Source organism: Zalophus californianus, chromosome 3 (genome assembly GCF_009762305.2).
Source record: "Zalophus californianus isolate mZalCal1 chromosome 3, mZalCal1.pri.v2, whole genome shotgun sequence".
NCBI lineage: Eukaryota > Metazoa > Chordata > Mammalia > Carnivora > Otariidae > Zalophus > Zalophus californianus.
This window is the reverse complement of record NC_045597.1, coordinates 70,641,573-70,654,090: the sequence shown is the minus strand read 5'-3', so window position 1 is coordinate 70,654,090 and position 12,518 is coordinate 70,641,573. Positions and strand designations below refer to the sequence as shown.

Sequence of the window (12,518 nt, the reverse complement as noted above, 5' to 3'; positions counted from 1 at the left end):
GATATGGAAACAACCTAAATGTCCACTGATGGATGAATGGATAAAGAAAAAAGAAATAATAAAGAATATTATTCAGCCATGAAAAAGAATAACCTTACCATTTGCCACAACATGTATGGACCTTGAAGGCATTATGCTAAGTAAATAAATCAGAGAGAGAAAGACAAATGCTATATGATCTCTCTTATACGCAGAAACTAAAAAATATATGTATATATATATAAAAAAAAAGCAAACTCATAGATGCAGAGAATAGATTGGTTTCCAGAGGTGGAGAGGTAGCGAATAGGAGAAATGCGTGAATTATGTGTTTGTTTTTAGTTTAAATAAATTGAGTAATAATAAAAATAGAATGGATCATGGAGGGCAGATAAAATATACTTAAATTGCTTTAAAAAAAGTCAAATGCAGACACTTCCTATTGCTCCTGTTGGTATACCTATTAGGAGAAATTCCTGAATTTTCCTGAGAACAGGAGGATATGTGATTCTAGAAAGGAGAACAAAACAGACAAGTGGATGATCTGTTTCTGATCAGAAGTTTCTAGGAGATAGCTTTTCTTCTTCTTTTTTTTTTTTGCAGAGAAGTGTTTATACCATGCAGTATCTTCAAAAGAACAGAAAACCAAAAAACCAATAGCTTTGGATTTCTGGGCTTGTCCTGGGGCCTGACAAGATGGTCACTTTTGTTTTATTTCCTGGATCTTGGTTCAGAGCTGTTAGTTTGTAAGAATACTGTGGTTAAGCCTCTTTGGGTAAAAGTCTTGTTTAAAAGTCTGGCTTGATAGGTTTTACCTATGGCTTTTGAATAGCTTTGGAAGAAAAGTGAGACCAGCTCCTCTAGGGCATTGGAGAGACCACCTTTTCTGTGTTATCAGAGTGTTCCTCCTGAGCACCTGCTGCAGGGCTAGGCTGTGGCCACTGGATCTACTCTGAGCCATGAAGGTTCGTGCTATGTGTCTTTTCTTCCTGTTCACTCTTCTCCTATAGGGAATAAAGACTCTCATGCTTCCCTAAAGTTTAAAGCGCACTGATTCTGGGCGTGTGGAACATGGTTGGCAGATGGTTTAATCCTAGGTCTGATGATCACAAAGATCTTATGTCCTGGAGACCCAGTTTTAGACATTCTAGTTCACTGTCAGACCCTGGGCCTGATTTCAGGTTTTTGAAAATAATCCCCAAGGCGGCTTCTCTGTGCAGAGAACTGCTCTCCTGAAACCGTGTGAGAGGGCCCTTCTAGATCAGAGAGTTGGAATCTGTCCCTTGGTCTTTGCTGGTACAGGAACTTCCAGGTCGTGGGAGAGAGGTAGCAGGCTCAGAGGAGGCTGGGTAAGAAGCCTGCGCCGCCCTATGGCCACCTCCCAGAACATCACACTTCTTTGGGCTGATTTGCTTTGTGTATATTGCACTTCTATCTGGGATGCTTTCCTCTTTCTCTCAGCCCAGGAACCTATATCTCCTTTAAGACGCTGGACAAGTCATTTCTGTCTTACTGATGCATTCCCATGGCCACCATTTTGTTTTTCCCTCTGTTATGTTTCAAAGTGTTTCCAACCACCTGTCCTATAGCATTTATCACAGGGCAGTAAAATTACTTATGAACATTTTTAAAAAAAGATTTTATTTATTTGAAAGAGAGAGCACATGCGTGCATAGAAGGAGAGCGTTTGCACACAGAGGGAGAGGGAGAAGCAGACTTCCTGCTGAGCAGAGGGCCCCACTCAGGGACTCCATCCCAATACCCTGACTGAGATCATGACCTGAGCCAAAGGCAGACGCTTAACTAACTGAGCCACCCAGCTGCCACAGAAATATTTTTTAAAAAAGATTTATTTATGGGGCGCCTGGGTGGCTCAGTTGGTTAAGCGACTGCCTTCAGCTCAGGTCATGATCCTGGAGTCCTGGGATCGAGTCCCGCATCGGGCTCCCTGCTCAGCAGAGAGTCTGCTTCTCCCTCTGACCCTCCCCCCTCTCATGTCTCTCTCTCTCTCTCTCTCTCTCATTCTCTCTCTCAAATAAAACAGGGACTCACTGCTTCTACCTGTGACCAACGAAAAGCAAGGCTACCAGATCTGAATGGGCCACACCCCCTTAAAATCTTTAAAAAAAAAATAAAAAAAATAAAAAAGATTTATTTGAGAGAGAGAGTTCACATGCGTGCAGGGGGCGGGGCAGAGGGAGAGAATCTTCAATCTAGCATGGAGCCCAGCCTAACCCAACAGAACCTAACTCTGGGCTTGATCCCACAACCCATGAGACAATGACCTGAGCTGAAACCAAGACTCAGTCGCTCAACTAAATGAGCCATCCAGATGCCCCCGAACATTTTTATCTCCCTAAATGGACTGTGAGTTCTTGGGCCCAGTGCCATGCTTCATTGTATCAGCTTCAGAACCTAGTAATGGACACACAAGCTAGAAGCCATTCACTATCAACTGAATGAATGAATGGAGTCCAGGCTTTTGGGTCTATAGTTATTATAAGCTCAGAAACCATCTATTTGGAGCTTGCTTATTAGATTATTTGACTACCTAGGGTTTTATGCATATGTCTTTATATTCTTTCTTGGCATTTAGAAAATCCTTTTAGAAATTACCAACTGTTTTAGTTATGTTGTAATAGGCCCTCCTCCCTCAAAAGAGGGGACTCCTCACTCCATCCCTGCACAGGAGAGGGACATACTTTCAGGGGCCAGTATGGGGGTGGCATCTGAAATCAAGATGAGTGAACTCCAGGAAGAGAGAGCCAAGGCCTGCTTTTTTTCAGATCCCAATCTTAGAGTTTATGACATTTATTTTTTTCCCATTAAAAGCTGTCCCCTTACAGTTGGTGTTTCAGACGGCAAGCGGTGCCTCACCACGAATCTGTTAGTGTCCTCACGAGCACATTTTGTTCCAGGAAACTCTCAACCTGTTTTTGGGAGAGAACCCCCAGGAAGTCCATTTATCATATGACTAGAGTAAGTGAAAGGTAATCCTTTTTAAAATGTGAGTTATGGAGCTTTGTAATGTGCCATTTATCTATGTCTACTGTGGAACAGGAGAACGGCAGGGCAGGTTTATTACTTAAACAGAGTGTGCTCTCTGTTGTCTTTAGGGCTCCATTCCCCACACCTTGTTCCAGCACACAGAATATTCTCCTATTGTGAATTTTGATGAAAACACTGATGGAGCACCTAGAGTCACTTGTTACCAAATATGAAGTATGTATTTGAACACACACACGGTAAGCAAGCTGCTTAATTATTAGGCTTCTGTGTCTATGTAAACACGCCTTAGTTTAATATTCAATATCAAATATATTTGAGGAATATATTTTTGGAAGGAAGCTAAACAGCTTTGGAAATTGGAAAAGTTCTAGAACTCTTAACCAGGCAGGTACATTTTAGAAGATGAAAGGGATCAATGCAGTCAACTATAAATTTGAGAAGCTTCACTAAAAAAATGAAAGGAAGGATTCTTACATTTCTTTTCCCTTTTTATAAAAATAGTATTGACATGTAGCCACAAACCCTGGCTGAATGGAACAAGATTTGCATTCACACAAAATAGATACACAAGATATTTAGTTCCCAGTTTTAAGAAGTCAATGTAAACCAGAGAGAGAAAACCCACAACCTCCGACCTTTTTAAAACCCTTGCTGCAGACGTTGAACTGAGAAATGGCAATACTATTGTAACGTATTCAAGGTTAAACCCCTTAATGGTCTTCACATTTTTTTTAAAGATTATTTGACAGAGAGAAAGTGCATAAGTGGGGGGAGGGGCAGAGGGAGAGGGAGAAGCAGGCTCTTCACTAGCAAGGAGCCAGAGACCAGGGCTCGATTCCAGGACCCTGGGATCATGACCTGAGCCAAAGGCAGAAGCTTAACGACTAAGCCACCCAGGTGCCCCTGGTCTTCACATTTATAAGGCTCAAGACAACAAACATTTATTCAGTACCTGCTTTGCTGTTATCCCAACATCTTACTTGTATTCCTACCACCTGACACTGGTCTTCATTTAATGTTTAGCAAGTGGGTGACTGTTGCATGTCCATGTGGAAGGTATTGGTGTGGTTAGTGTGTTTAGCACAATCCCAGGCACAGAGTAGGCATCCAAAAAATATGAAGTATGGATGAGACATGGACACAGCCATCAGGTGGTCATGGTCTAATCTCAGGTAAATAAATGATGGGCACTTGGTCCCATACACTTTCTAGGAGAGAGACATGAGTCAAGGTTTGGGGGAGGCCCAAAGCAGTGAAGAACCATTAGAGGGGGTTCATAGTTCTTCATCTGTTACTGCTTTCCTCCTCTACCCACCACACAACATAAGGGGGCCAGCCCTCTGCCAGGCTACCACACCTCCTGGCTGGGGAGGGAGCCCCTTGACAGTCCCATGGGGACAAGAGGGACTCTCCACCTGAGGTCACTCCACTTCTCTGTATTCCAATTTAATTTTTATTAGACGTTTTGAATAAAATTACACCCTCCCTCTTCCATTATGGTGAACACTTAAAATTACATTTATACGAAATTACATTTATACAAACTTCTATTGAAAGCCAAATTCCAGGCCTAAGCTATTGGCCAAATCCCATTAAAAAAAGAAGATATTAAGTAAATTAGTTGAGCTGATTAAAAACACCTTCATCAACGTAGTACACGGGTGCCAACAATATTAAGAGCTGAATGATTTTTTTTTTAATAGCAGATGGTACATTAGTAGGGAGGAAGAGTGACTCTGCTTCCAGTCTCCTCCCCTCCCCGCCCACCAGACCTTCACTTTGGGAGTAAGAAGGTAAACCTGATCTACTCCAGGAGATCCAGGAAAGGGACGTGGAGTAAGAAGCAGACCTACTGATCCACTCCAGGAGATCCAGGAAAGGGAGGTGGAGTAAGGTGGGAGGACAGGAAAGTAGAAGAGGGGGCCTAGGTAAGGAGAAGGAAAAAAAGGACTGGAGACTAATGGCCTGAGGGAGCCGAGGCCACAAGCCTGGAAGTGGGTCGCTGTCCCATCGGAGGTGCAGCCTCCTCTACCCTCAACGGGCGGCGGAACCCCAGGAACAGCCGCGAGCCACAACCAACGGCCCGAGAGCCGGCACGAGGGCGCTCCCGAAGTCGGCCGCCAGAGGGCGCGGCCGGAGCCGGCGCGGCGAAGCCCGAGGAGGGAGGAGGGGAGCCGGCGGAGAAGGGTCAGCCGCGGCGGCAGGGGCGGCAGCGGCGCAGCTCTGCTCCCCGCGCGTCTCCCGTCCCCGCGCCCCAGTAGGGCGCGCAGCTCCCGCCGCCGGGATGCTGCCGCCCGCTCGCCGCGACCGCCGCCTCGCGTTCCCGGCACTGCTCTCGCTCCTCACCTGCTCCCTGGGTAAGTAGCGGGCGGCCCGGGCGCGCACGGGAGAGGCGTGGGCTTCCCGGGCGCTGCCGCCCGCGTCCCGCGTCCGCGCGCGGAAGGAGGTGCCGGGCGGCCCAGCCCTGCCCTGCCCCGCGGGCGCCCGTGTCCCGTCGTCCCGTCCCCGCCGCGCCGGCGGCAGCGCCCTCTCGCGGCGTCCGGGTGGGGACCCGGCTCTCCGGGACCCTGGGGCGCGCCGCGCCCGGCCCCTTTCGGCTCGCTGGGTCCCGCCGCCGCCCCGGCCCCACTCGCGTCTGCCCGCCTCCTTCCGCCGGGAGCTGGCGGCCGGCCGAGCCGGGAGGGCGAGGCGCTCACCCCCACAGGAAGCGCTGAGTGAATGTGCAACTGCAAGAAACTTTGAGAGCAGGGAAGCGGCGGCCGCGGTCCCGCCCCCCTGCCTTCCGCCCGCGTCCCGCCTGCCCCGCGCGCCCCACACGCCCGGCGCGGGCGCCACAGGCTGGAGGCGGACGGGCCGTGCGGCCGGGACCGCCCGCTCGCCCCGCACCTCCGCGCCGGGCAGGAGGGGTGGGGGGCGGCGAGGGACGGCACCGCCACTGCAGGGGTTCTCTGCGGGGTCTTCCGGCCGTGCCCGGGCCTCCAGGGCTGAGATGCCAACTTGGCACTTCTACAGATTCCTCGGCCGGGAAGGGAGGATCGGGGTGCCCGGCTGGGCCCTCAGTGTGTGCGGTGGTGGCGTGGGGGAGGCGGTGGAGACATTCCCCAATCTTGGGTCTTTATGGGGGAAAATTAGAGAACACTTCTAGAAACAATGCTTCTCGGGTCTTCTACAGCCATAATGCCCCAACCCCTTTTCTTCCGTTCTCCTCAAAAGAGCATTTTCTCCCCTTTATCGTAAAATGATGTGGCAAAGTTAAAAAAAAAAAAAAATCGTTCTAATTGACATTTATGGTGAGATTTGTTCAAATTTGAAAGCTTGGGGGGAAAAAAATCACTCCCTTTTCAGTGTTCTCGGGGTTATTGTCCTCTAACCTGGACTTTTGTGTTTCCAGTCTGTTAGAAGGCAGTAATTTCAGATTTTTAGAAATGGCAGAATGGTGCAATTTAGGAAGAGACGTAGCGTTATAGCACACTGCTTTTTGGGAGCCCACCGGAACCTGTACAGCTCGGTTTTATTTGGATTTAAACTCTCCGAATAAGGACGTTATTTGCGTATCCCTCGCTTTTCTATAGGTGCTCAGTAAGTGTGGGAAATAGAGTGAGATTAATTGTTAATTAATTGTTCACACGCATGATTAAGTAAGCAACAATGTAATTAAAAATGTTCGGGCACCTTAGGCACAGAAAGCTCTAATTGAGGTGGGGGGCAACTGAACTTGGAGGAGATCTACTTTAGTGGAAGAAAGAATGCATCCCTGGGAGGGGGGCCGCCCAGGGAGAAGGGGAGGTTGGAGGGGTGGGAAATTGACTAGGTGATCTTGGCTGCAATAGTTGGCTTGCTGCCTGGAAGTTTTGCACCTAACCAAATGGGGTGGGTGCTAGCTGAAATTGGCATTCTATTTATAGCGCTGCACTTTATAATGGTGTACTGGGGATATAATATTTGTACATAATATATTCAACGTATGGGCTGAAATACCCATTTGTATTGCTGTGCATATCTATTTTTTACTGCACTTAAGAGAATATCTGTACTGCCCAAACTTGATAGTACGTTGAAGGACAGTCAGAATGAACCAAAATGTCAACACAGTTTTAGAGATGTCTATTAACATTGTGAAGTTGTCAGATAAGCACAATAAATAAGACATAAAACCTATTAAAAGGTCCCTGTGAGACATTTGGCTTTGTGAACTGGCTTTCATGGGTTGCTGTATTCTTTGAGGTTTCTGAAATAAATCATGAGCTCAGTTTATTGAGCTCTGCTTTGGTGGTGTTGGGGGAGCACCAAGATGCAGAAAGATGTGGTACCCACTCTATAGATCTCGAAACCAAGTATCTTGGAATCTTGCTAAAACAGAGCTTATGATAGGAATTCTGAGGCATGTGAACAATCCTGATTGCTTAAAAATACTCTAAATATTCCCTTATAAGTTTGGCCTGGGTATATATATAGTTTAGTTTTCCCACAAACTGTAGCATATTCACTTGAGTTTTTAGAGAAAAGGCAATATAGAAAATTTATTTTAAACCCATATGATTATACAGACCAAATTCACTGCAACTTCAGTTCTAAAGTCCAGTGCCAGTTCTAGAATCAGATTTATTCACACCTCTACGTCAGCCACTGTGTGGCTCCTAGTGGGTTTGAGCTCAGTTTTCTCATATAAAACAGGAGGCATAAACTAGATAAAATACCAGAACTTTGCCATTTCTTACAGTTTTAACATACTGATTCTGTTGTGGCAGAGACTGCTATCTGCCTACTCAATAACCCATAGTTCCTTCTTTTCCTGACTAAAAAAACCTCTTAATCAGGAATGTTGGGTGACTGTATTTGGAGATAGGACCTCCAAGGAGATAATGAGGAGTAAATGAGGTCATAAGGGTGGGGCCCTAATCCAGCAGGACCATGTCCTTATCCTTCTCTGAAGAGGAAGAGACACCAGGGTTGCACTCAGAGAAAAGGTCATGTGAGGACACAGAAGACTTTTCTACCTGCAAGCCAAGGAAAGAAGTCTCAGCAGAAACCAACCCTGTTAGCACCTTGATCTTGGACTTCTAGTTTCCAGAGCTGTGAGGAATAAATTTCTGTTTCCAGTCTATGGTTGTTGTTAAGACAGCCCTAGCTGACTAATAATATAGGGGGCGAAGGGAAGGATGGAGGAATGTCATGGTGGTGGCAGAGGCAGCGTGTCCAGCGAGAAAAAGTTTCTCAGTGGCCCTTGGAAGCAGGGGCAGCCACTGAGTTATCTGTAGAGATTTTCGTGTGGGTCTCTTGGTGAAGCTTGTTAAAGGTAGCTGATCTAGCTGGGATGCATGCGTTGTTGTTGTTGTTTGTTTGCTTGTCTTTGTTTCATCTTCCTTCCCATTGTGTGTAAATCTGATGGCTGGAGCCATGGTAGTTATCTTGTGACCATGAGGTGACCTTGAAGACAAGCCAGTAGTAAGGATGGTAGGGCAGAAAGGATAGCACCACCTGGGTGCCGGGTGGATGGGGAGCACCACGGCAGCCCTGGGTCACTTATTTCCAGACTTGTATTGCAGGAGATTAAAAATAAACCTGTCTTGTTTAAGCCTCAATTGTTTGAGTTTTCTGTTACAGGCAGTAGCCAACCTAATCCTAATTGACACATCTGTGAAGAAGCTCATTTGAACCAATGGTAAAATAGTAAGATACTAACTTTTATCTTTCTTATCCCTGTTTCTACTCTGTATGTGTTAGGATTGAATTTGTTAGCGTCTGCCAAAATTAGGGTTGATTTTTCATTCTGGTCCAGTTCTCGCTCAGATTCTTTTCATTGCAGTGAGTTAGACATTTTAGGATACCAAGAGTCAGAAGTGATCCCAGGTTATTTTGTGTGTGTGTGTGTGTGTGTGTGTGTGTTTAATTTTTAATTTTTAAACCCTCCTTTTATTTCTTAAGCAGATATGACTGATAGAGATTTTACCTATCTGGATGGGTTCTTGTCCAGGTAGTCTGGGTTTCCCAAGTTGGCGTGGTCCTCTTGGTTATGGACTTGACCCAAAGGAGTTTGCCTATAGCCAACAGTCAAGCTCTTTATCAGGGAGCATATAAGGGGGTGGGGGGAAGAGCATCTGTTTCAGATGGGGTGGCGGGGTGGGGTGGGGGGTAGGGAGGAGCTATCCTGACTCTTTTGTTAACTTGTTCTGAGGCAAACATTGTGGGCCCAGTACTTGAGCAAATCCTGATAACTGACCTCATTTGGACCACTAAAGGCCAGGTTTTTTTTTTGTTTTTTTTTTTTTTTTTGCTTTTCATTAGAAACATAAATCATAAATCCCTTTGTGCCTAGAAATTATGCTAGGCACAAAGGGATTATTTATGGGGGATTCACAAATGTTACTATGTTTTGCCTCTTTGTAGCATTATGGGCAATCCATCTTCGGTGTTGCCAGATTCTTGCTTAAGAATAGTATATAGGAGTGTTAATTCTATCTTTCCCAACACAAAGGAAAAATTCTAGTGAGTGTCGGGGTTTCATCAGGTCTATTATTGATTGAGAGTCTCCCTTAATTCCATGTTTCAAAGCTCCGTTCACTAAGCCACTCCCCAGAGAAACCCAATTCAGTGTAGGCGCTGATTTGCACTCCTAGAAAATGTTAACAGTTCAAAAATAGTATTAAAAGAAAGAACTGTACTTGGAATTTTTTTCATTTATTCAGAAAGTGTTGAGTATCTACATGTGTCAGGCACCGGGGATATTGCAGGAGGAAGACAGATCGAGTTTGGCTTTCCCCTGGTGGAGCATGCAGTCTTGAGGGGAAGGTGACATTAAACACTACAGAGAAACAAATCGCACTGTGCTCAATGCTGTGGGGCGCGGGGGTGGGGGGGGCGTGGCTGGGGTGGGGGTGTTCTGGGCCCTGTGAGGACACGTGGCAGGGAGATGGAGTCCGGAGTAGTGGTTCTCAACAGGGGGCGATCTTGCCCCTCGGTGAACATTTATCAATGGCTAGAGACTTCTTGGTTGTCACAGGGATGATGTGGCGGGGAGTGCTACTGGTATTTTGAGCCAGGGGTGCTGAGGAACATCCTACCATGTACAGGACAACCTCCCCCTCCAAAGAATCCAGGATCTGGTCTAGTGTTGATGACCACTGGGTGCCGGGTTGAGAAACCTTGGAATAGGGGCTCATGGAAGGCTTCTTGGAGGAGGAGACCTCGGCACTCAGACCTGAAGGGGAAGCAGAGATCAGTTAAGTGGAGGAAGGGGATGCACCCAGCAGGGGAAAGAGCTTGGTTGGTGCTGGAGGAACGCAATGCAGAAAGGACAGGACTGGAGAGATTCAGCGAGGAGCTGGGAGGTTCAGTAGGGGTTGGACAATGCAGGGTCTGGCAGAGGAGGGTAAGGAGTTTGGACTTTGTCCTTAGAGCAGCGGAAAGTGGCTGAGGGGTTGCAATAGGAGAGTGACATGATTTAACTTGCCCTGGTTGTCCTGTAGAGCAGGGATCAGAGGCGGCCAGTGAGGAGGCTGCCAGAATCAACTACGTGAGAGATGATGAAGAATCTCTGAGACACCGCAGTTGATGGGAACAGTGGGCTGAGAGGAAGGAGAGGGTCAAGGATGAATCAGGTTTCTGTCATGAGCTGTGGGTGGGTACCGGGGCTGTTTTCTGATAACAGGCGCTAATGGAGAAGGACCAGATTTAAACTTTTTTTTTTTTTTTAAATTGTAGTTAAATATAAAATTTCTTTTAACCATTTCTGTGGCATAAAGTACCCGGACATTTTTCTTAAAATTTATTTTTAATTTTAGAGGGAGGTGAGGATGAGGAGTTCAATTTGGACAAATTGAGTTTGGGGGGATGTGAGATGTTCAGGTACGTGTCAGGTGGGCAGTTAGATTTGTGGGTCTGGAGCTCAGAGGAGAGATCGGCTGCAGAGAGATTTGGGGGCAATTTGAGTAGGTTTTTTTTAATTTTTATTTTTTTAAAGATTTTATTTATTTATTTGATAGAGACACAGCAAGAGAGGGAACATAAGCAGGGGGAGTGGGAGAGGGTAGAAGCAGGCTTCCTGGGGAGCAGGGAGCCCGATGACCTGAGCCGAAAGCAGACACTTACCGACTGAGCCACCCAGGTGCCCCTAGATTTTTTTTTTTTTTTTTTAAGAGGAGAGAGTCTTAACTGGCAAAATAAGTCCAATAAATCCAATTCAAAATGTATGGGTACCCAAGATTTGGTAGAAGCTGGGACAGAAAATAATCTTTGTATGATGTAAAGCTATAGGTTTATACCAAAAAATGAGTAAAGGTATCATCAAATAAGATTTGAATGTATCTCAATTATAGCAATGCCATTTTCTCCTAGGGATATGACTTATTTTCACTCCTAAAAGAATATTTTATGGTCTGAAAAGGTGATTTGTTTTAGTTTACATTATTACTTGCCATAAGAAGCTCAAGGCTCTTTACACATCACACTGAATTTATCTTCTCCAGATCCTTGAAGGTGGATATACTGGAGTTTGTTCTTCGTTTATGAGGTGAACAAAGTAAAGGAAGGTAAATGGCCAAGCCCTGTTGGAAAAATAGTCCCATTCCGTTCCCTTGAGAGTCTATTTAGCTATGTATCCCAATGTGTCGGACTTCAGCACACAGGAGAATCACCTCAGTGTCAGTTCCCTTTGTTACGAGCCCCTTTGTTAAGAGGCAGATTATGGGGTCCCAGCTTCAGATTTTTCTGACTCAAAAGATCTGAGATGAAGCCTATGGATTTGCATTTTTAGAAGGCCCCAGGTGGTTCGTATGTGCTGGCAGGTGCAGGAACCCTGCCTAGGCCCAGGTAGAAACTGGAACTCTTGCCAGCTGATTTTCTTTCGTATCTGTAGAATGTAAAGATGATTGCTGGTTGCTTTGTCTTTAAAAAGAAATAAGGAGCTGTTTCAGAGACAGCAAAGCATGGACTTGAGGCCTGATGCGTCCTGCTCAGATATTTCATCTCCTTGGGAAAGGAACCAGAAACCCCAGAATTCAAACGAAGAGGTCTTTCTCTAGTTCCAGCATCTTTTGGAAACAGGCGGGTTTTCAAATGCTCCTGGAGGGGCTGGAGGAGAGCATGAGCCTCAGAAACCATTTTCTGAGTGGGTTGTTAGAGCAAAGGTGTTTGGACAGTTGACAAGTTCCTAACGGTGTTAGAACATTTCAGCCTGTGGCTACTGTGGATTTAGTTTGCTGACGGGGGGGCGGGGGGGCTTCTAAAGCCACTTTTTGTATTGCAGAAGTAAGATACCCCCAATTTAAGCAGAGATTGTGTAAGTTAGCTTGACAGTGAACGGTTCAGTACTACTCTTGCCACGTGAAGGGGTTATACGAAGGGCTGATTGTTTTGTGGTTGAGTTTGTTCTGGAGTGGGTTGTGTGACCAGGGTTTCTTCTGCCCCTTTCCCATGACTCAGCCTATGAAACATGCTCATGAGGGTGGTGTTTTGAATCTCTCCCCTGAAACTCTTGTTTCAGTTGGCATATGGGCTTTCCTATTATTTGTTTAAGTGAGATAGGAATTCAA

General features: G+C 46.0%; 1 protein-coding gene across 2 annotated transcripts in view; it reads left to right on the top strand.

The window, feature by feature from the left end:
- The first annotated feature begins 4,763 nt into the window (after window positions 1-4,763).
- B3GLCT (beta 3-glucosyltransferase) overlaps window positions 4,764-12,518 on the top strand; it is a 115,317-nt gene continuing 107,562 nt past the window's right edge. The window contains exon 1 of one of the 2 annotated variants that reach the window (XM_027590510.1): window positions 4,764-5,345. In XM_027590510.1, the coding sequence (XP_027446311.1) occupies window positions 5,273-5,345 (73 nt within the window). In that variant the 5' untranslated portion in view covers window positions 4,764-5,272. The remainder of the gene's footprint in view (window positions 5,346-12,518) is intronic. The other variant, XM_027590509.1, reaches the window with a different exon arrangement.